Raw genomic sequence first — 25943 nt, forward strand, 5'->3', positions numbered from 1 at the left:
ACACTGCTCAGATTCTGTCAACCAGAATCATAAGGATGGAATGAACAGTCTAAACTGACTAAAAAAAAAAAGAAATTTGGATGAACTTAATTTTTTCGAGCTACATTTAATTAAATAAAATAAGATTGTCATGACAATATATGTTGAAATTACATGTATTTTATAAGTGGAGTTAAATAACACATCATTTCTGTTAAAATATGCTTAAATAATATATGTAACATTTACTAAGGGTCAAAATTACTTTTACAGTGCAGTAGTTACCTACAGAAGTAGTATTTTAAACCCAAACCCTGTTCTTTTTTTCCTTAACCAAGTAGTTTTGGTGGCTAAACCTAACCAAGTACACTGTTAAAAAAAAAACATCTGTTGTTTTTACGGTAAAAAACAGTCAGCTGTGGTTGCCAGAACTTTACCGTAATAAATACCTTGCAACTTTTTTTTAATATTACAGTAAAATTATATTAGCACTGTTGATTTCACATTTAAGATTGCCATTTTATTCCATATTTTACAGTATAAATAAAAAGTTTTTCCAGCAAAAGAAACGCTGTTTTGCCTTATAATTGACAAGAAAATGCTTTATAAATGCTGCATAAATTAAAAATTTTACCATTAAAAATTACACCATATCTCTGTTAGAGATATAGCAAATAATCCTATTGTGTCATGGGCCTGGTTCACTTCGCTGCTGTTGTAATAATCTAGCCTGCAGTTCCAGTCAATAAAGGAAGGTATTTCTTAGTACATAGTGAATGTTGGGAATATCCTCCCTGTAATGTGTCACCCGCAGGAACAGGCTGGCCTTAAACTGTGCTGGTGGCGTTCAATGTATGAATTGGTGCCACGTGCGATAAGTTATCCTCACATTCGTTTTAATTATGCACATTGTGTTTCTATCGACTTGGCCTCCCTTTTAATTATTTTCCCATTGATCTGCACTGTAACCAAACATGCAGGTCAGTGAACAAGAGCTGCTGCTGCTGGAGGCCCGTGTGCTAGAAATACAGCAATGACGCATACACATGCATAAGTAACTGAGACACTCATGCACACGTGTGAACTGGAATGACAACATACATAATTACGTGAAATAAAGAGTCACATGGGTTTAAAAATAGGTTAACACACACACACACACACATAATAGTTTTGGATTTTTCATTAGTTTTAGTTTTAATTTCGTTGTGATTTTTTGTTTTTTCAGATTCAGTTAGTTTTAGTTAGTTTTTAGACTGAGTTCGCTAGTTTTAATTAGTTTTTATTTTTTGGAAAATGCTTAGTTGAGGCTGCTTTCAGTTATTCTGCTCCTCACCTGTGGAACAAACTAGCTGTAGATCTGAGGTCAGCTCCTTTAAATCAGGACTAAAAACACTATTGTTTACTGCAGCGTACTCTTAACTTTAACACTTATCTGCTCTACTCTACTGCCCTTACTTTTAACTACGCAATGTTTGACTTGTGCTTTTTATTATTTTATCTCTTTTCTTATCCTGCTGTATCTTATTTTATCTTATTTATATATTTTTATTTCTATTTCCCTGTTTTAATTGACTGTTTTTAATGTTTTCAATTGTGTCTTGCTGTTTTAATGTGTATGTAAAGCACTTTGAATTTCCCTGTGTTGAATTGTGCTATACAAATAAACTTGCCTTGCCTTGTTTTAGTTTAGTTTTTATTAGTTTTAGGTTTTTTGTAATGGGGTATTTGTTGGGTGCAAGGTTAAAAAAAAGTCACAAATAAATGTTTCCTTTATTTCCTTTGTCTGATCCATCTCAGCCCCAATAAGTTTATTAAGTCATAAAACCAGATAGATGAAATAGATTTCATATCAACCAAAAAGGTTTTTCCACAAAAACATTTCCACTATAATTTTAGTTAGTTTTTAGAGTGAGTTTGCTAGTTTTAATTAGTTTTTTTTTTTTTTTTTTTTGGAAAATGCTTAGTTTTAGTTTAGTTTTTATTAGTTTTAGTGTTAGTTTTAGTTTTTTTATAATGGGGTTTTGTTGGGTGCCAGATTCAATAAAGTCAAAATAAATGTTGGCCTTATTTTTTACTTTGTCTGATCCATCTCAGCCCCAATAAGTTTATTAAGTCATAAAACCAGATAGATGAAATAGATCAACCAAAAAGTTTTACATATGAAAAAAGTTGACAAAGACGAAAACGAAGGACATTTTCACTTTTATTTTTATTTTATTTTATTTTATTTTATTTTATTTTATTTTATTTTATTTTATTTTATTTTATCTTATCTTATATTATGTTAGTTTAGTTTAGTTTAGTTTAGTTTAGTTTAGTTTAGTTTAGTTAAGTTAAGTTAAGTTAAGTTAAGTTAAATTAAGTTAAGTTAAGTTAAGTTAAATTAAGTTAAGTTAAGTTAAGTTAAGTTAAGTTAAATTAAGTTAAGTTAAGTTAAGTTAAGTTAAGTTAAGTTAAGTTAAGTTTAGTTAAGTTAAGAATAGATTTCATATCAACCAAAAAGGTTTTTCCACAAAAACATTTCCACTATAATTTTAGTTAGTTTTAGTTAGTTTTGTAACCTCAAAATACAGTTTCAGTTAGTTATCGTTTTTTTTTTTTTTTTAAACTCTCGTTTTTTATTTTTATTTCAGTTAACGAAAATGTTTTTTCAATTCTAGTTTTCGTTATTTTGTTAGTTTTCATAACTATTATGACCTTGATACATACACATTACTACAGGAATAACATACCAAAACACATGCAGTTTAATATTACCCATATCTGAAGTGTTTATTCTCTTTGATTGTTTGAAAAATGGCTAAAAATGTTCTCTCTCCTTCCAACAGAATGGAGCATGGAGACCGAGGGATGGGCGTCTCTCACCTTCGCTATGAGGAGGAGGAGGGTGAGTGTGTGTGCTTCATATCTGTGGGAGATAAATCATGTAGTGGCCCTTTGCTAATTGAAACAGGAAATGAAGTCATTACACCCACTTTGTTAATATTATCATGAGACAGCTGATTTATGACACTCACTCATAGAGTGTTTGTGTGGCTGAAGGATGTTAATAGACTGCAAATGAGGAGTGAAGATTGACGAGATGGTGTGTTTTTTTATGAATCTGTATATTAGAGGTTGAGAAGTTCACTGTAAAAAAAACACCTGTTGTTTTTACGGTAAAAAAACGGCAGCTGTGGTTACCAAAAGTCAAAAGTCAAAGTTTATTTATAGAGCACATTTAAAAACAACCTCAATTGACCAAAATGCTATACAGTTATTATTCAATTCAGTTCAATTCAACTTTATTTATGGAGCGCATTTCATACACAAGGCAGACTCATTGTGCTTCACAATGGATATACATAATTACAGTTAAAAAACAAAACAAAACAACAGAAAACAAGCAAATACAAACAATTAGAAAAAATCAATTACAAATTAATTGAAGAGTGCAGGTAGACAAGCTATGCCATATTCACCACATATTAAATTAAATTATTAAAATAAAATAAAATCACACACAAATAGTTATAAATAAAAACAATGAAAACAATAAAATACTAAAAACAGTAAAACAATAAAATAGTAATCAAAACTCAATCCAAAACCAGAACTTTACCGTAATAAATACGTTGCAACTTTTTCTGATATTACGGTAAAATTATATTCGCACTGTTGATTTCACGTTTAAGATTTTATTCCATATGTTACTGTAAAAAATAAAAAGTTTTTCCAGCAAAAGAAATACTGTTCTGCCATATAATTGACAAGAAAATACTTTATAAATGTCGCATGAATTAAAGATTTTAGCATTAAATATTACAGTATATTTTTGTTAGAGATATGGTGTTAAGTACATTTAACAGTGAGAAAAAGTATTTTTACAAAAAATAAATGCAAAAATGATGGCTTGTATATATATTACAGTATATTTTTGCTACAAACACGGTGCCAGTGTATTTTACAGTGGAGTAATGTATTTAAAAATTAAAAAAATTAAAATATACTGTTTTGGCTAATATATACATTTAGGGTGTTTCATTGTTACTGAAACTGAATTAACCTATTTATCATTTTACGTCTTTTACTGTCATGGTTTAGCAGTTTTTCCCCGTAAAATCTACAGACATTTTTTACAGTGTTGCATATGTTTGAGTGACTTTGTGTGTTTTGTATTCACACTGAGCAGCAGGTTAGCAGACCTATTCCCCAAACACAAAATATTGGTGTTCATTGTCCTCTTGTTTAGTTATTCCATATAGAGTCTGCTGTGCAACAACTTAATTGTTAACAGATGATCACACTTTCAACATGCAGGTTTTTGTTGCAAAACAGAAATGAAAGGAGCCAAAGGACAGCTACAGGAGGGAGAGATTCTGCATAGACTTGATTTGACTCTTTTGACATTGTGCCCACATAAAATTCTGCTTCTATTAAGAAGACATGGTGTGAAACATAATTTATTCAGAGTTTGTTAAAGTGGTTGAAAATTCATGAAAACACTCCTCTGAGAATGAGGAATTAATCAAACATCTCATTAGGAAATCTGCTTCTGTTACTGGCTGTCAATCAACCTTTTGGGGGCATTTTATGAAACTTATATTTAAGATTTAAAAATCCTGTGTCTCGTTTGTTCTTAACTCTATGGAGTCTGGGGCTATTTTGTCCATTTTTTGATCCTTTTCATCCTGCCTGTATACACCACTTAAACCACTTAATGTTGGTATATATTTTTCAGCACAACCTCACCTATATGACCTGATAATACATTTTTCTTCTGACTTACTGGATCAACATTTTGAACAAAAAAGAAACAAAGAAAAACCAACATAAATGTGTTCTTGTGATTGTGTGTGATCCTGTCATCAACTCTGGTTTTTATTCTAGTGGGACTCTATTTTATTTGTGTCTTGTGTGTTTAGCGGAACAATTTTTGTCATTTTGTGTATTTTTTATGTTCATTTTGTGTCCTTTTGTGACTTTTTTCAGTCATTTTGTGTCTTTTTTTGATAATTTTGTGTCTTTTTTTGGTCATTTTGTGTCTTTTTTGGTCATTTTGTGTCTTTTTGTGTCTTTTTTGGTCATTTTGTGTCTTTTTTTATGGTCATTTTGTGTCATTTTGTGACTTTTTCAGTCATTTTGTGTCTTTTTTGGTCATTTTGTGTCTTTTTTAGTCCTTTAGTCCAACATAAAATGTGATTTTGAATCTTTTTTTTACTTTCAAAACACTATCATGCTCAATAAAGAAATGTAAATGTTGCAAATGTGAACAAAGGTGTCAAATCTAACATATAAGAGGGTTCCATCCAGTTCTATCATTTTATACTAAATATATTTGAGCTTGTCTCCAGTTTTACTTGGTATATCATCATCAAACTGAAACTGGCCTCATGGAGTTTACAGCCAGAACTTTAGAGGTAAATTTACAGTAGGGCTCCACGCTGCTTTGTTTTCTAGTCTGGATGGAGTCAACAAGTCTGGATTATTTGGTGCTTTTGGAGACTCCAGAGGGTTAAAGTAACTGGTGTTCTCCAGGAACCAATATTTTGACTTTCAGTTATGCTTTAATTGCAGTTTGTATAGTATCTATTCATATGACCATTCAGCAACTGTCCATATTTGTCCCCAGACCATCAGTCCATCTACATTGGCGTCCCAGTGCCTCGAGGATATCGACGCAAACGCAGACGAAGGCGTTCTAGTCGTGAGGCTTCTGACACTTCTGACAGGGACAGACGCTACAGCCACCACAGACACCAAGACGACCGCTACAGGGACATAGAGATAGAGGAAGGACTCATGGATTCAAACGAGCAGAGTCTCCAAGACATCAACCGCACAAGTAAGACAGTGGTCAGAGAACCATTACATCAGATGATATAGGACACAAGGTACCTCCATATACAGCTTTGACAGCTGCAGTGTCTCCCAATATCAGACTTTTTCTCACTGCAAAAAAGGTGTTTAGTCTAAAAACAAGATAAAACAGTAAATCTGAGGGAAATGATCTTGCTGCATGGACAGATAATTTCACTTGACAAGATTTCTCAAATTAAGATTATTAAATCTAGAAATAAGCATGTTGAACACTTAAAATAAGAAATGTACTCTTAAAATAAGATAAATTATCTAACACTTCTAAATCTAAAGTTTTTTTTCATCTTGGTAAGAAACAAATAATTGTCAGGTCACTCTGCTGAGGCCAGTTCATCGCTGCTTGCAGGTTTAATTTATCTTGTTTTAAGAGTTAATTTCTTATTTTAAGCGTTCAACAGTGATGAGAGAAAGTGCCTTATTGGCTGCCCTTTACACATGAAAAAACGTATTGATTGCCCTCTAGGGTCCCCCTTTATACAATAAATTATGATGCTGTTCCCTCTAGAGATTCTATAATACGGTATCACCCAACTGTGAATAATGTTATGTGAGATGTTTGCTCTCATTTAGCTCTCAAAGTGCACAAAATAGATGCATTTTACTTAAAAATGTACAAATTATCTCCCGGGGGGGCATGCCCCGGACCCCCCTAGATGGTTTGGTTCGATACTTTTAACTGTCAGTACCATATCATTAATTACTTTAATCTGGATCTCCTTTTACCTTAATGCTAATATTTCATCATACATGATGCATCATAATTGGGGGTGCTGGTGGGGCTCCATGTTGTGCAGAATGTGCCCTTTTCATTTTTTCGCCCCTGCCCTTCTAAAAGTCTGAGTCCGCCACTGGCATTCAACATGCTTATTTATAGATTTAATAATCTTAATTTAAGAAATCTTGTCAAGGTAAATTATCTGTCCATGCAGCAAGATCATTTCCCTCAGATTTAGTGTTTTTATCTTGTTTTTAGACACACCTTTTTTGCAGTGCTGACATGATGTCATTTTTTACTTGCATCTCTCTTCCTGCTTCTGTTTTGCTGGTGCATTTCAATTGGCCAGTGCTAACCTCGCTCAGCTAACATTAATTCATTAATAAAAAGTTTCTAAATCTCAGCTCATGACACTACTTAAAGGCAACCTTTTTTTCTGCCCATACAACCCAGTTGCCAAGTGTTGTTATTGTACACTCCTGCTAACCACAGATACGATGAATCTCAACAGTCCCAAAAACCGACATTTTGTCAGGACCCCTCGGGCTCACTTTTTGATGCACCGGGTTGCAGCTACATATGTTGTGAATTCAATCTAATCTTGGCTATGTTTAGGCATAAAAAGTACTTTCTTAATGACATGATTAGGTTCAGGAATATCCACGATTTGGGTTAAAGAAAATAAATATATTCCGAGACTTCACTTTCAAAAACCAATGGGACACAAACCGTGTTTCCACTAGGGGGGAAAGTGGCCACAGGGAAAGTCTCAGGCCACACCCTCTCTAAAGTCCTCTCACTCTGCGTGTCTCCACTACAAGTTAGCCCCCAGAGGGATTTAGAGACTCTGGAGGTGACGTATGGTTTTCACCGTCGCTAACTGTACACAACGTCAGCAGCTGAAAGCAGCATGGCTAATTATGCACAGAGTCTCCACTGATCATAAACATAGTGATTGTGAATTAACAGCATCACTAACTGTGCACAAAGTGTCCGGTGCTTGTTGTAAACAAACAGAGATCGCTAAGTGAACACCTCCTGCAGCAGCAACACATACACACTGTACTGCTACAGAGCTAACTGTAGCTAAATGTAGCTAACTGTAGCTAACGGCGGCTCTTCTTAAGAAGAGTAGGAAGGAGTCGCTGGATTTGTCTCCAGTCGCTTTCTTAAAAAATAGTCTCTAAGGGGGTCTGAAAAGTCGCTAAATTTAGCAACAATGTGGCTAAGTTCGGACCACTGCTTCGCCGGGTTTTACAAATGGCGTGTGTTGTTGTCCTGTAGAGTACTACGTCACATCCTGCTTAGTGATCTATCCAATCAGTAACCAGGCTGTTTTCAGGGAAGTAAAAAGACCCTGCTCTTCTACAGGGACGAAAAAAGTCCCGACAAAAGCCGGCTTTGGACTGCTCATTTTCAAATTAGGGGCGTTTCAGCGAGTGAGACCCGCCTCATTCTGGGTATTGTCCAGCTAGTAGTGGAAACAGCCCTTTTGACTCAAATATCCACCCCAGCCTCTACACAGTCTGACACTCATTATTACCACCTGATTATCCGAGCACTTGCTCTGAGTGTCTAATATTGATGTGGATGGTTTTACATTGAAGTTAATTGAAAGCCTGCTGTGTCTCACATAGGTGTGCCATTATACACTGTTTCATGTTATTATATCTGAGCTTTGCAAAGAGGTACAATGCCAATAATTTTAGGTTCCACAATGTGTAAGTGCACTCCACCAATATTACGTGTCAGTTGTGTTTTACTCGTCCTGGTTAGTAATGATGATGATGTTAGACTGAAACAGTCATTGTCTTCTCTGCCTCTGGACAAACTTGATAAAATGTGAGAAGATTACCCTGATAGTGTAATTGTGATGTCATCAGCATCATTAAAGCTTTCAGGCTAGCTTTTTTCATTATAGCTTTACACTTTTTTTTTACAAACACTTGTTGCATGTGCACTTTGAAGAAGAAAAGGCATCAGTGAGCTGCATTATGGGAAAAACGGCTATAATTCTGCGGCTATAGTTCTGGGGGCTTGACCTGTACTAGGAACCAAGGTTATAATAGTTTTGGATTTTTCATTAGTTTTAGTTTTAATTTTGTTGTGATTTTTTAGTTTTCAAATTCAGTTAGTATTAATTGGTTAATAGAGTGAGTTTGCTAGTTTTAATTAGTTTTTATTTTTGGGGAAATGCTTAGTTTTAGTTTTTTTGTAATGGGGTATTTGTTGGGTGCCAGATTTTAAAAAGTCACAATAAATGTTGCCTTTATTCCCAATAAGTTTATTAAGTCACAAAAACCAGATAGATGAAATAGATTTAACATCAGGTTTACATATGAAAAAAGTTGACAAAGACGAAAACGAAAGACATTTTCACTTTAATTTTAGTTAGCTTTGTAACCACAAAATACAGTTTCAGTTAGTTGTCGGTTTAAAAAAAAAAAAAAAAACTCTCGTTTTTATTTTTATTTTAGTCAACGAAAATGTTTTTTCAATTCTGGTTTTCGTGAGTTTTCGTTAACTATAATAACCTTGCTAAGAACTAAAAGTCAGAATATTACAGCGCTGAAAAGCCCCTTTTTAAAATAATGGGAGATTTAAGTGAAACACCTCACCTTTGGGTTCAGAGTTTCAATAGGTGCAGCAAATGTAAGTAGGAGCAATGCTACACCTCTGGAGTGCCAGAGTGCCAACCAAACACTGCAGCTATAACAAATGATGTTCTGACAGCGTGTTGTTGTACACCTGTCTAGTTATGCATTATATAAAACACACATTTGTGACCTCTAACACAGTCTGTGCAAATGAGGGTAGAAAGCCTCTTGTAGCGATAACTCTAGTGAAGTCTGGTAAATATAAAAACATTTCTGCACACAGCTGCCAGGGTGGCTTTTACTTCAAATATTTACAAGCACCAATGAATTGGCATGGACACGAAGCAGACTGTGTCATGTATTACAATTTGTTGCACTGTTGTACCTCGTGTTTTTGATTTGATTTTGCTTCCTTCCAGTTTAAACTGGGAACAGCAGGAGTCTAAGACGGAGCCTGAGACTGTGTAGTTTGTGTTGCAGGTTGGAGTAATGAGTCGCCTGGCAGAACACTGCTGCACTGGCTTTCAAAGACTTTAGCTGGAAGGTTGTCAACCTCGCTAAAGCAATGTGGTGCAATCAGTGGCAACTAGCAGCAGAGGTGTTTACTTTGTCTGGGCTGTGTCCACAAACAACTATTGCCTATTGGTGTGTGTCAGTATATGAATATCAATAAAGCATATGATGCCATTACCATATGAGGATAATGGCGAGGACAACATATACAAGATAACAACAGGAGTAAATGGTGCCCAGTGTGAGGCAAGTAAACAACTACGAGAGCATGGGAAGGAAAATACACAATGATTGTCATTCTTAGAGTAAAGGTGAACTACACTGTAAAAAATGTTTGTAGAAATCACAGTAAAACTGTCAAATTGCATTAGAAATAGGTCGTAAAATTAAACATTGTACATCACCGTAGTAGATACTTTTAATTACTGTAAATCAAAGAATAGCATAAAACTTTAAATTCTACTGTCGTAAACTGTAAAAACACACAGTTTTGCTGTAAAAATATAAAATTTTCATGTCAAATTAATGTTGAAATACCATGATGAAATGAATGACCCAGTATAAATTACAGCTTTTACTGATACTTACATTTACATACGCTCACTGTAATTTTTACGGTGAATGTGGTGCAATCAGTGGCAACTTTAGCAGAGGTGTTTACTTTGTCTGGGCTGTGTCCACAAACAACTATTGCCTATTGGTGTGTGTCAGTATATGAATATCAATAAAGCATATGATGCCATTACCATATGAGGATAATGGCGAGGACAACATGTACAAGATAACAACAGGAGTAAATGGTGCCCAGTGTGAGGCAAGTAAACAACTAGAGCATGGGAAGGAAAATACACATTGTCATTCTTAGAATAAAGGTGAACTACACTGTAAAAAATGTTTGTTGAAATCACATTAAAACACTGTCAAATTGCATTAGAAATAGGTCGTAAAATTAAACATTGTACATCACCGTAGTACAGACCTGGGCATTGGGCGGCTGCGGGCCACATCCGGCCCGTTGGCTGTCCTTGTCCGGCCCGCGTGAGGTTACCCAGAAATTAGAAATCAATATAACCGCAGTGCTTTTATTTTGAAAAAAAAAATAGCAAACATTAGCATTCGTACTAAAGCTAACAAGCACTTTTACAATAGTTAAGACAACAAAAATAGCCACTAATATATATGACAGAAGAAAATAAACTTTAACAAACCTTGTGTCCTGTCAGTCAGCCACTATAGAAGCCTTTGATACTTTATATCAACTTTATATGAATTACTACACACTCGTTATTATTTACCGTTCGTTTTTTCATTTAACCGTTCCACTTGTTATTTCCTGTCACTACCTTTCAAAATGAAAGCACCCATTTCACACTGGACGGCACCTTTTCAAAATAAAAGCATCACAACATTGTAAAACACCTTGAAAATGTACAAACATGAAAAACAAGCTATATAATACAAAAACACCAATAGGAACCTTGCTAAAGGTAATTTACAGTTGTGTTTAAAATAAATGTTAAAGTGGTATAGTGATTGGAGTATTTACTACTTTTTACTGCTATATTTTATTTATTCCACATTAACAGTCTTATCATAACATGTTTTCCTATCAGTAGCAGCTCAAAACCAGATAATTTACTGTATTTTATAAAGCGATTAAATTAATATTGAGCAGAATTTAGTTCAGAGTTTTGGTCCGGCCCCCGTAACCTTTGTGGTATTGGTCATGTGGCCCCTTGGGAAAATTAATTGCCCACCCCTGCCGTAGTAGATACTTTTAATTACTGTAAATCAAAGAATAGCATAAAACTTTAAATTCTACTGTCGTAAACTGTAAAAACACACAGTTTTGCTGTAAAAATATAAAATTTTCATGTCAAATTAATGTTGAAATACCACGATGAAATGAATGACCCAGTATAAATTACAGCTTTTGCTGATACTTACATTTACATACGCTCACTGTAATTTTTACGGTGAAGTTCTGGCAACCACAGCTGCCGGAATTTTACGGTAAATTAAACAGATTTTTTTTTTTACAGTGTGAGTTGGGCTCTCGTCTGTTCAGCAGCCTGAGCAGTAAATGGACATAAATGTTGTATTTGGTCAATTTTCTTTGCTTTACATTCAGATAAACCAACACATTCATAAGTACAATTCACTTTTCGTTGCTGTCAATAAAGCACTTCAATAAAATTGACTCACCCCATGTACAGTAATTGCCATACAGCTCAGTCCATAGGTTTGACAGCTCATTACCCTGCAGCACCATTCATGAACATGGGCTCCAATCTAACCACCATACAATAATGAGTTGTAAGAACAGCAGGCTCATGATTGAATACCTATAACCTGGTTCAGATGTATTATCTAGATGAAGCCTTCAATACTGCAGTCATTACTGCTGCTGCAGTACAGGATGTGCATCCAACAGCCTACAGCCTAAGTGAAAAGAATTATGGATAGAAACTCCATGTCTATTGATTCATAGTGTAGATCACTCTTTGCAGTAGTAGGGGAGACCGGGGACGGTTGTAACACCTTGAATTCCTCCAATCAGAAACAAGCTAGAGTGATGTCACACTGTGCTCACGCTCGGTTAGCGACCCTCCATTCTCGCTAAAAGGGAGCCATATATAGTATAGTATTAATTAGTTATTAGAGTGAGTTTGCTAGTTTTAATTAGTTTTTATTTTTGGGAAAATGCTTAGTTTTAGTTTAGTGTTTATTAGTTTTAGTGTTAGTTTTAGTTGTTTTTTTAAAAAGTCACAATAAATGTTGCCTTTATTCCCAATAAGTTTATTAAGTCATAAAACCAGATAGATTAAATAGATTTCACATGAACCAAAAAGGTTTACATATGACTTTAATTTTAGTTAGCTTTGTAACCACAAAATACAGTTTCAGTTAGTTGTCGGAAAAAAAACAAAAAAAACTCTGTTTTTATTTTTATTTTAGTCAACGAAAATGTTTTTTAAATTCTGGTTTTCATGAGTTTTCGTTAACTATAATAACCTTGCTAAGAACTAAAAGTCCGAATATTACAGCGCTAAAAAGCCCCCTTTTTTTTTTGCATTATCTACAAAAGGTTGTTTTTGAGGTAAAAAAAAAAAAAAAAACACTTTTCATTCTGATGTCAACTGTCTATGAATTCAAACAAGTCAAGTCAAACTTTATTTATAGAGCACATTTAAAAACAATCTCAGTTGACCAAAGTGCTGCACAGTTATTAAAATAGAATAAAATCATACACAAATAGTTATAAATAAAAACAATAAAATACTAAAAACAGTAAAACAATAAAATAGTAATAAAAACTCAATCCAAAAACAGAGTTAGAGATAGACAAGAAAAATAAAAGTGGATAAAAGTCAAAGAAAGCCAAGGATTCTTGCCTAGCTGGGACTGAATGCCATGGAGAATAAATATTCGATTCAATTCAATTCAACTTTATTTATAGAGCGCATTTCATGCACGAGGCAGACTCAATGTGCTTCACAATGTGTATACATAATTACAGTTAAAAACAAAAACAAAAAACAAAACAAACAAAAGAAAAAAACACAGAAAAACTGTTTTTTAATAAAAAAATATGTAATTTTTTAAATAAAAAAAATAGGTTTTTAATAATGTTTTAAAGTGCTCAACAGACTGTGCAGCTCTGACCTGGAGAGGTCGGTTGTTCCACAGAGAAGGCTCTGTCCCCCAAACAAGTATTATTAGAATCACTGTTTTGTAAGCTAAAAACAGAAATGGCTAACAAGTGTCAAACTAGCAATCAAGCTAGCTCACATGGGATGAAAACAGGGCTGGTGATGCTGGGACGGTTGTAACGCATCTTTACAACCGTCCCAGCATCATCAACCAAGTTTCATTTATGAATGAATGAATGAATGAATGCTTTATTTCGTTAACAAAAAACAACAAAAAACAACAACAAAAATCAAAAACAAAACAAAACAAAGACAAAATAAAATCATGTTTTTTACAAAAGAATCCATCGGACAGCAACCGAAAAAGGAATAGGCTGAAGCCCCAAGGCTTATTTTTGCCTTTCCTGTACCATCTACATGTATACATTATATACATTACATTAACTGAATAATTCACATCGTTACAAAACACATGATAGCTTAAACTGAAAAATCAAATTCAATCAAATTTCATTGTAACCCTTGATAATTTTAGATTTTAAAGTCTTCTTGAAAACTAACATAGAATTACACATCTTTATTTCATCATTTAGTCCATTCCATAATTTTACACCCAAAACTGACACACACACCCAAAACTGACACATTTACATTTAACCCATAAGAACCCATGGTGACACTCCTGTAACAAACACTTTAAATCTTCTAGAATCTCCCATATTCAGCTTTATGCTTCACCTAAACTCATTAAATCCCGTAACAAGACTGTGTGACTTTGACAAGAAGTGACTTCTCCAAAATGTGGCTGTGACTGGAAACAGAAATGTGAAAAAGTAGCTAATTTCAAAAAGCTTATTTTTTGTTACTAGGCTAAGTTTAAACCCATTTAACAATTCCAATCCGTTAATATCCTGTATTGCATTTAACTTGTTCTGACCAAATTTCCTGAACAAATTAAAATCACAATTTTGATATATGTTGTGGAGATGCAAACAAAAAGGCAAATGGTTATCTATTAGTGATTTATTATTATTTTGTTACTTAAAAACAAATCTGAAAAATAACTAGTTGTTAAACAGCACTATTATTGTCACAATTTTGATAAATGTTGTGGAGATCCAAAGAAAAAGGCAAATTTGTGTTTCTGTAAGAAGAAAATGTGTCTAGTTTTAAATATATATTATAAACATAAATACTATAAACGCCCAATTTAACGTTTTTTTTTTTTTTAAAACATCATAAATGTGTTCTATGTGGTCCACTTGGTCTGTGGTATATCTCCCATAATTTTCCTTTAAGGATTACTGGGTCTGGGTTCTTATGGGTTAAAAACTAGATAGGGTTAGGGATAGAGTTGCAGATATTGGTATTAAAGAGAAACTATGCAGTTGTGGCAATTTCTTTGCTGTTTTTGCGCCGGCCCAACGTTGCATGGTTTTCCGCTCACAGGCGCTAGAGGGAAGAGACGGCCACCGTTCACCCCAGAAAAAGTCATATAACCATTCTAGTGACTCCAAAGCTATTAAGTTAAGGTAAATTAAGCTAAAAAAAAAAAAAAAAAACAGCATAGTTTCCCTTTAATGTGCCAATTAAAAGTAAAATGTGCACTGTGCATTGCAAATCACATGTAAAATGTCATCAAATCACATTTCACCTCTTTTTTGTCATGTGAAAAAAAGGTAATCATTACTTAAAAACATGACTTAATAGAATTAAAAGTCACAATAACATGACTGATAAATAATATTTTCTATTTTGACTATATGATTGATTCATTATGTGTATTTTAGACACATTATAACAGTAGAAAGACTGGATTAAAAGCAATTTTGCAACCTGTACATATTTCATAAAACCACTTAAATACATTATTATTTCAGCAGCTGAAAGATTTAAGTTTATAATATAACACATTGGTTGTTCCAGTGTAAATGGTTTTTGATGTATTGCTAAAAATTGCAAAAAGTCTTACAAATGTCCCTGGTCTCCCCTACATTTTTTAAGTGACACTGAGTAATTTGACAAAAAGACGAAAACAAAGGACATTTTCACTATAATTTTAGTCTTGTAACCACAAAATACAGTTTCAGTTAGTTGTCGGTTTAAAAAACTAAAACTGATTTTATTTTTATTTTAGTCAACGAAAATGTTTTTTCAATTCTGGTTTTCGTTAGTTTTCGTTAACTATAATAACCTTTTTTTAACCTTTTTAAACCTTTTTTTTTTTTACTTTTTATTTTTATTTCAGTTAATGTTGAAGTTGAAGTTTATAATATAACACATTGTTTGTTCCAGTGTAAATGGTTTTTGATGTTTTTGCTAAAAATTGCAAAAAGTGTTACAACTGTCCCTGGTCTCCCCTACATTTTTTAAGTGACACTTAAAGTAATTTGATTAAAAAAAAAAAAAAAAAAAGACGGACATCCTGTTTTTCTTTTAGGGAACAATTCTGTTTTTTTAACTGTGTTTCTTAGGTTAAAGCCCTTAAAGCCAGTAAGAACTTGAAAGAATAAATATCACAAACAAAAAAATACCCAAAACATTCTTTCATTCCATCAAGTATCTCCAGCGGCAGAGCGGCTCCGCTACATCCTGAGTGAAGATGATGACATGCCCACGCCGACGCTCTTCACCGAGATGGACACTCTGCAGCGAGAAGGAGACGAGCTGGAGTGGAAGGAATCTGCCAGGTAGATGATTATATGCACAAAAACATGCACACTCAAATTCAGGCACAGTCACACTTCTACCACTCAAAAACACAATTGCTCTTGTGTTATGTTGCTTTGATTTTGCTTCAAGATTTAAGTCTGAAGTATATCCACTCAACTAATGATTCAGCCTGTCCTGAAGACATGTCAGTATACAGCAAACCAAGGTTATAAGAGTTTTGGACTTTTCATTAGTTTTAGTTTTAAGTTCGTTGTGATTTTTGTTTTCAAAATCAGTTAGTTTTAATTTGTTTTTAGAGTGTGTTTGCTAGTTTTAATTAGTTTTTATTTTTTGGAAAATGCTTAGTTTAAGTTTAGTTTTTATTAGTTTTAGTTTTTTTGTAATGGGGTATTTGTTGGGTGCCAGATTAAAAAAAAGTCACAATAAATGTTTCCTTTATTTCCTTTGTCTGATCCATCTCAGCCCCAATAAGTTTATTAAGTCATAAAAGCAGATAGATGAAATAGATTTCATATCAACCAAAAAGATTTACATATGAAAAAACTTGACAAAGACGAAAACGAAGGACATTTTCACTATTATTTTATTTTATTTTATTTTATTTTATTTTATTTTATTTTATTTTATCTTATCTTATCTTATCTTAACTTATCTTATTTTATCTTATCTTATCTTATCTTATCTTATCTTATCTTAGTTTAGTTTAGTTTAGTTTAGTTTAGTTTAGTTCAGTAAAGTTAAGTTAAGTTAAGTTAAGTTAAGTTAAGTTAAGTTAAGTTAAGTTAAGTTAAGTTTAGTTCAGTTTTGTAACCACACAATACAGTTTCAGTTAGTTATGGGTTTTGTTTTTTTTAAACTCTCATTTTTATTTTTATTTCAGTTAATGAAAATGTTTTTTCAAGTCTAGTTTTCGTTATTTCATTAGTTTTCGTTAACTACAATAATCTTGCTTGAAACTTGTTAACATGTAGGTAAAGACAATTTAGTGTTTAGTGTTTAGGTGTTATCCAAAGTCAATTTCCAGTCTAAACTAAAATTGTGTTGACTCAGTAGGATGGATTACTGATGTTATTAAATGCAAAGGAGTCATCATTAATGGTAAAGAAAAGTCTGGAGAGCTTGGAAGTTTAATACAGTAAAATAAAGGTGGTCTTTGGTAGGGACCACCAAGTTTAAAGAGGAAAAAGGGCTCTTATGACACATTAAAAAGCCTTTATTTCACATATATTAGACTACCACATCCCTCTATCCCCTCAACTCTGCCTCTTAGGAGACATGTCATCAATACAATTACATAATCACATTATAACTACACTGTTTACAGCCCTAGCTGTCGCCAAGAAAACAATCCTCCTAAACTGGGAAAAAAGAAAAAACTGAACATTACACACTGGAAGAATTTGTTAATAGATCAAATCTCAATGGAAAAAATGTCAGCATCAGTTAATCACAATATACCCAGATTCAACAAAACTTGGTCTACATTTATTCAAAAATTCACCTCTACAAATGCCTGATCCCAACTCCACTCCTCTGTGAAGAATATGAGGATATACTTTATTAAACTAAATATATTTCACTTTTATATGAATGAACAATATAGCCATAATGAGGCACAATTCATTGTTTTGTGTTAAAATAATATTTTGTCCTTTTTTTTAAACATATTTTTGATTCACAATTTCATTACTGTAATGCCTCCAGATAAAAATGTCATGGTTTCTCCACACTTATATACAATAAATATTTAATAAACTGTATAAAATATATGTAAAAAAAAAATATATATATATATAACAATGTATAAAGAACAAAATCTGAATGAAAATTGCTGAGAAAAAATGGTTAGATGTTACGGTAATGATAGAATCGTTTGCATTAAAATATGTGTATATTTTAATAAAATACATTTTGGTGATACCCGCTAACCTTGAGCATATTTAAGTGCTTGCCAAAAAAACTTTCGTTGTTTTTTATTTCTATTTAAAAATGTGTTACGTAATGATTTTTTGTTGCTCACAGTGTCTCTAAAAATGTCAGAAAATACATATTTTTTAAAAATAGATAATATATAATAATATAATATATAATATAAATAAATTCATATTAAGCAGTGCCTTCAGATTGTTAAAAAGGGTCAAAGAAAATATGTATTCAATGCTCTTGGATTTTGCTTAACTATCAGAAATCAATGTTAACAACAACTGGTGTTGTAAATATCTACTTTTTATATTTTGATTATTTGCCTTATTTTCTGTTTAAGTTGTTTGTTTAAATCTTTATTCCAATAACTGCTTCATAGTGAATTTATAAAAATAAAATGTTTTTACATGATAAAATCGAGCTTGGTACAACCAACGCATGGTGGCACAAGTCCAGCTCTATTTTAACATGTCGCTACAAGCAACTCCGTTTTTAAACTATGTTTTTAGAAATTTCACTATTAAATGGACATCTGAATAGAGGCTTTCAAACATTTTGCCAGAGTGCCTTGGACCTTTCTTCTTCTTTCGAAATTAATAAGCTTCATCTGAATTTTTTCAGCTTTGACAAGTCAAAATGTCTGCTGCAAAAAGGAAGCCTTATTTGCAACAGCATGACAAATACCTCAGCTCATATTTATTCAGAAACTGCTTTTGTTAGATAGTTTGGATGGTCTCCAGGGGAGCTGCCATGTTTATCAGTTTGAAAACTGGAAATAAAGGTCAAGATCAACTCAGAAAATGTTGCATTATACATTCAATGTGTGAAGCACTGTCAACCTTCTATTGCACAGCCTACTCAAAATGAAGTCTGGATGAATTTCATGCAAAATACCAAATGAAAATACACTGCAAAAAAAGAAAAGTTGGGTGAACTCAAAATGTCAAGGCAACAAACTTTGATAAAATTTTAAGTTGGACAAATAAACTAAATATTTTAATTCAATTTTTGTTTTTGAGTTTGCTCAAATATGAATTCAGATTTTTGTCAACTCAACTGTAAGTTGTACTAATTTATAATTTTACATTGTAATAACTTTTAATTCTTACTTCTGCTAACTTCTGCAATGTGCTGAATTGGCACGATTGTAACGCCGCTATGAAATGTCAGCTAATGTTGTGACCACAATTTTGAGTTAGCATTGATACGCTAATGGCTACTCTTGTAGCTGTAACAAGCAGCGCCGCTAGCATCAGTAAGCCGCTAGCATCAGTTAGCCGCTAGCATCAGTTAGCCGCTAGCTTTCGCTAATGACCGAATTTCACCGCTTTCCTGCATTTCACAACAAAGACATAAGAGTTATCAGAACTATTGTCCCTTGTTGTGAACCCCAACTTAAAGATATAATTAACAACAACTCACAAACTTGTTTTTGAGCAGACAACTGTCTTCCTTTGTTGTGCTAACTTACATTATTGCCCTAAATGTCAATAATTCATATTTCCAAGTTGTACCAACTTAAATCACTGTTTTAGGCCAAAAAATACAAGATGGCTTTTTTGCAGTGTAGTTGGCATTGTCGGACTGTGGAGTGCTAGAATATCAAACTGAATTTAAATTTGGTTAAAATTATATAAATAATTGGTTCTTTGACATATGTACAGCAATACAAGCCTCACCACTTGGTAGTACTCTGAGGTCTCTGCTTTTCTCCACACATAACCTGTTTCACATTCATACTGTGTCATGCTTTAGAGCTGCAAGGTCATACCAAAGAATAATGGCCACCACCAGCAGAGCTGAGCGGCTGAACTCAAAGAATCTCTACTGTTGAGTATTCCTCTCCTTTCCCTTCTCTCTGTGTGTCCTTGCTGCTTCAGGTGGGTGAAGTTCGAAGAGAAAGTGGAGGAGGGAGGAGAGAGGTGGAGTAAACCACACGTGTCCACACTGTCCCTGCATAGTCTTTTTGAGCTCAGGACGTGTCTCCAGACGGGGACAGTGCTGCTGGACCTGGAAGGCTACTCACTGCCTCAGATAATTGGTAAGACGTTCAACATTCATTTAGTCCCTTTAATGAAAGTTGCATGTCTCATTTTTGTTTCACTGTTAATATCTGTTCTGTTCATTGAGACATAATTGTGGCCTGAGGTTTTTTTGTGTATACAAAATGTCAGCTTGTAATGTACGTTCGCTAATATATTGGGGACCGTGTCTATGTTCTCCGGGTCCTATGTTCCCCTCTTTGTATGCGACCTGGGAACATAGGACCCATTTTTCCCAAAACATGTCTTATGGTCCCCGGTCTGTTACTTTTCCCACCATTACTGCCAAATTCCATGGCAAATAGGCCTAACCCTAACCCTAAACCTAACCCTAACCCTATTTAAAAAGCCAAAAAAAGAACTGCAAAGTTACCAGAAAGTAGCTGCTTTGCAAATGTAAGTTTAAGACCCTTTTTCAGAGAAAAAGGTCCTATGTTCCCCGGTATGTATTGCTACAGGGGAACATAGGACCCTTTTTGGGAAAAAACGGGAAACATAGGGATGTCCCCATATATTGTTAGCTAATGAGCTAAACTGCACAGGATATCAGATGTTTTCTAGGCTGTCCCAAAGCAATACTAAATGCCGTAAACATCCTTGCTGTCAATGTACATACTGAAAAACCTAATTAAATATCATTTTATATACCTCATAAAATTGATTTAACCTGGGTTAATCAATAAACAGTGCATTCGAAATGACACACCTAAACTGATTGATAGACGTTTTTCACAGTAGCCATTTTGATATGAAACAGTAGGACAAGCACAGGTGTTACTGATTACATCAGTTAAGGTACTGCTACATTTTATGAAACAGTCTCTCCAGTGGGCCAACATGAACTATAGCAGCCCCTGCCTCTGTTGAAACGTATTTAATGTCACCAGTAACACCTGTGCTTGCTATCCCGACTTTATCATGTCAAAAATGGCTGCTGTGAAAACAGCCTGTTGTATTAGCTTCAGCTACTTTCCTACTTTTACATGTTTGTTTCTCCAGTTCAAACCTGGACAGAAATGACAAAACAAACTTTATTAACAAATGTAAGTATCGTCAGTTTGAGTTATGTATTTTTAGTTTACATGAATTATACGTTTTTAGCCTAGCTTAATACGGGGTCATCCCTATGTTCCCCGGGTCCTATGATCCCCGTTTTTCCCGAAAAGGGTCCTATGTTCCCCTGTAGCAACACATACATGGGAGCATAGGACCCTTTTTCTGAAAAAGGATCCTATGTTATCCACAATCTATCAATCTTTATGGTAGACTCTCAGCATGGCCAGCAGGCCTACCGTCACATGGCCCACCTTAGCTTAAGCAGCACAAAACTTAAATTTGCACAGCAGCTACTTTCTGGTTACTCTGCAGTTAATTTTTTGGCTTTTTAAACAGGGTTAGGGTTAGGGTTAGGCCTATTTGCCATGGAATTTTGCTAGTCTCATACAAAGAGGGGAACATAGACACGCTCCCCTTAATACTGTTAATGCTAATAGCCAACTTCGGAATCATGTTTCTGACTAATTGTGTATTCCTGTGTTTATTAAACGAGGAACCTTATGTCTGCTGCCTGTATTCTATGATACACTCTGTATATTACTGTAGGCTAGTCATTAATTACCTGCTAAACTGGGGGGCTTATGACAGCCCCTATTGACACCTCAAGATAACTAGTAGCTCACATTAAAACAGTCCATGGTTCTTTGTAAGTTGGCTAGTTAACTAAATGCTATTTTTAGTAAGACAGTGTCCCAAAATGTTTGTCCCAGCAGGCTGAATTATAAACTAAGCTAAACTAGGATAAGGTAATACTGTTTGGATATCTTCATACTTTAACAACCTCTTTTAACTCCCCTGTTTTTATTAAATATTGAAACATTTGTGTGACGCAGCTACTCATGCTTTTCCCACTTCCCCAGAAGTGGAAGCTGCAGATGCATTTAGTACGGAGTGGTCAATAAATCAATTATCCATAGAAACAGGATCAATGACAGTTACAGTGTTTTCCAGTTTGCAACAAAATGAATCAACAGCACGCTGGTAGTTTAAATTGCAGCTCCATTTAGTTCATTAGTGTGTATGTAGTATTGTTGCCTCAATACCTCAATCTCCCTTTTGTAGTCCAGTGATTCATAGAAAACTTTTAGAACAATTAGTGCTGGGAAATAGGTTACATAAAGCTCTGTAGTCCACGGTGTTGTCATTAAACATACATCTGTAATAATGTGGACATCTAGTGACACATCCTTTTTTTTACAATATGATATACATGGTTTATAATATAGATTTTTTAAAATACTGTACATACTAATTGGATTAGTTTGGTTTTATAGCATGCTGTTGTTAGTGTTAATTGGTTATTGTCTGATTTTTAGAATATGCATGTTTGCTGTAGTTTCTTAGCCACGATGAGGTGACACTTTATAATAACCAACAGTTTATTAATTATACATACCGGTACTTTACAAAGTTGTTTTTAACCATTTAATGTAACAAGGTATTATTATAATCATCCATTAAAACTTACAAAGAGCCACCGAAATAATGTTTAAAAACAGTTTACAAACATTTAATTTGGTGAGCATTAACACATACTTACTCTAGTATGGTATTGGTATCATAATAAGGAAGTATATAAGTAAATAGGAAACATTATTATCATTTAATTTCAAGTTTAATTAACCATGTATAGTTCTAATAAAGTGTTATCCATGATGATGATAATACACAGGACAATCTAAGCTCATTCATATTTTGCACACACACACATCATGTGCAATAGACTTATTGCTCTGATGCATAAAAGCCTGGGGAAGAACAGTAATTCTTTACACCAAACACCAACCAGTGCTTTAGTGCTACTTAAATTAACACTATGCCAGGATGTTGTGTATACATAGTTAAAGGGCAATTATGCATCATGGTTTGCTTGGGTCAACGATTTGGAAATGGCATGATATGGCAAACTACAGTGAAACAATGTGTGAATGAATTTTAAATCTTGTGACAAAGTTTTAGATTTCAATTTTGCTTTATTTCAGAGAAATAATTATATAAAAACCACAAAATCCAACTCAAAACCAAGCAGTAATTGCACTTACCACAGTCTGCTTTGGATATATATACTAATTTAAACATTAAAATAATAGAAATTATAAGTTTATTTAAAAGGGAAACTATTATCTAGATAGTGATGAAGTAAAAAAGTGAGATAAAATGATATTAAGACTAAAATGGAACATTTCTTTATAACATTAAGTCTAAAATACACACATCTTTGAAAAGACTTGTGAAACACTTTTAAATACATTTATAACAAAATCAATTTGAAAAAATGTATTCACTGAAAACAAAATATAAAACAACATTGTATTTGTACACCTTGTTTGTGCATTACTATTAGAACCTTTTACAGCAAAACCAGAGTGCACAAACAACATTTTTGGGGTCAAAGGTTAAATAAATCATCATGATTTTTGAGCATAAAAATGACAACATGAGTACATGAAGAAATAAGTGTCATATCACTCATCTACATATAACCAATTTGGCTGGCCAGTTCAAAAAAGCATTTTATTTTTTTCAGTTTTACCTTTTGCCTAGTTACTGCAGTTAGACTTTGTAGGACAGTATAGTTAAAGGGCAATGGTGCGTTATAATTTGCTTGGGTCAACGATTTAGAAATAGCATGATATGGCAAACTACAGTGAAACAATGTGTGAATGAATGAAATTGGGAAAATTATACAGTACAGGCCAAAAGTTTGGACACACCTTCTCATTCAATCCGTTTTCTTTATTTTCATGACTATTTACATTGTAGATTCATCAAAACTATTAATGAACACATGTGGAATTATGTACTTAACAAAAAAGTGTGAAATAACTGAAAACATGTCTTGTATTTTAGATTCCTCAAAGTAGCCACCCTTTGCTTACTAGAATATAAGACATGTTTTCAGTTATTTCACACTTTTTTGTTAAGTACATAATTCCACATGTGTTCATTCATAGTTTTGATGAATCTACAATGTAAATAGTCATGAAAATAAAGGAAACGCATTGAATGAGAAGGTGTGTCCAAACTTTTGGCCTGTACTGTATCTAAAATGCCAAATTTCCTCATGTGCAATATGAATGTGTCCTCTTTCAGATGACATCATCGAGAGACAGATAGAGGAAGGAATGATATCTCCTGATCTCAGAGAGAAGATCAGTTTTGTCCTTCTGAGGAAACATCGACACCAGACCAAGAAGCCAATCCACCGCTCGCTAGCCGACATTGGCAAGTCCAGCTCTTCCACCAGTGAGTGTCCAGTTTACTAGCTACTGGAAATGATCATCTACACTCAAAAAAATGTTTTGTTGAATGAACATCATTTTTTTATGACAAGTGGTTGCACGAAATCATTTTATCTGAATCTAGATATTTTTATTATGTTGTCTGGACTTATACATTTTAAGTAAATTTAAAAATATATATATTATGTAATTCTTTCTCAATTATTTTGAGTTCATTTTACTCAAATGTTCTTAGTAAATCCAATTAAACCCACTTTAAATTAACTTAAATAAATTGTGTGTGTTTTTTTAAATATATTGTGCTCTTTCAAATCAATTAAAATGTTTAAATTGTACCTTTTTTTATTAAGTTGATTCTAATTAAATATTTTTTAGCTATCATACATGAAAGAGAACAAAAAGATGTGTAGACCACCAACTTTGATATGATGCAAACAATACAACACAAGAAAATAGAAACACACTGCAACAAGAATCATAAGGATGGAATAAACAGTCTAAACTGACAAAAAAATGAAATTTGGATGAACTTCATTTTTTCGAGCTACATTTAATTAAATAAAATAAGATTGTCATAATTCTGACAATATGTTGAAATTACATGTATTTTATAAGTGGAGTTAAATAACACATAATTTCTATTAAAATATGCTTAAATAATATATGTTACATTTACTAAGGGTCAAAATCACTTTATTCATACACTGCAAAAAAAGAAAAGTTGGGTGAACTCAAAATTTCAAGGCAACAAACTTTGATAAAATTTCAAGTTGGACAATTAAACTAAATATTTTAAGTTTTGTTTTTGAGTTTGCTCAACTCTAAATTCAGATTTTTGTCAACTCAACACGATTGTAACGCTGCTATGAAATGTCAGCTAATGTTGCGACCACAATTTTGAGTTAGCATTGATACGCTAATGGCTACTCTTGTAGCTGTAACAAGCAGCGCCGCTAGCATCAGTTAGCCGCTAGCTTTCGCTAATGACCGAATTTCACAACAAAGAAATAAGGGTTAGCAGAACTATTGTCCCTTGTTGTGAACCCCAACTTAAAGATACAAGTAACACTGTTTTTGAGCAGACAACTGGCTTCCTTTGTTGTGCTAACTTACATTATTGCCCTAAATGTCAGTAATGTAGTAATTTATATTTCCAAGTTTTACCAACTTAAATCACTGTTTTAGGTCAAAAAATACAAGTTGGCTTTTTTGCAGTGTAGTAGCTGTATCTAAAAAATGGGTAACACGTTATATTTAGGTACACATATTTAATATTAATTAGTTGCTTATTAGCATGCAAATTAGTAATGATCAAGATGAGAACAGACCATATTCATTGAGTGTTATTAAGAGAGAATAACTATTCTTGTGCTGCTACCACCTTATAAAGTCCATACAAAGTAAAGCACATTGAGACTGTAACTCATATACAACTTTACTTACTATTAATAAGCAATAAATCTGAGGGAATTGAAGGAATTAACCCTTTATCGGGCGAAGAACCGTATTTGGTAACTTCAGCGGATTTCCAAAATGGGGTCCCCATGTCTCTCTGTGAGGTCATAAAAACCACATGGATTTCTTTTGCTACGTCACAGACGGGGACACCATGGCATTTGACCAATCAGTATGATCATAATATGATAATATTAACTTTATTGACCTCCAATGTAACGTGTGTAATGTCG

General features: G+C 33.5%; 1 protein-coding gene across 1 annotated transcript in view; it reads left to right on the top strand.

Annotated features, from left to right (window-relative positions):
* The first annotated feature begins 2811 nt into the window (after positions 1–2811).
* The window catches only part of slc4a5a (solute carrier family 4 member 5a), an 81682-nt gene continuing 58550 nt past the window's right edge, over positions 2812–25943 (top strand). The window contains exons 1-5 of the mRNA XM_059337459.1: positions 2812–2869; positions 5594–5806; positions 15880–16009; positions 19796–19956; positions 24107–24259. Coding sequence (XP_059193442.1) covers positions 2812–2869; positions 5594–5806; positions 15880–16009; positions 19796–19956; positions 24107–24259 — 715 coding nt within the window. The remainder of the gene's footprint in view (positions 2870–5593; positions 5807–15879; positions 16010–19795; positions 19957–24106; positions 24260–25943) is intronic.

The sequence above is a fragment of the Centropristis striata genome, chromosome 7, assembly GCF_030273125.1.
Source record: "Centropristis striata isolate RG_2023a ecotype Rhode Island chromosome 7, C.striata_1.0, whole genome shotgun sequence".
NCBI classification, from domain to species: Eukaryota; Metazoa; Chordata; class Actinopteri; order Perciformes; family Serranidae; genus Centropristis; species Centropristis striata.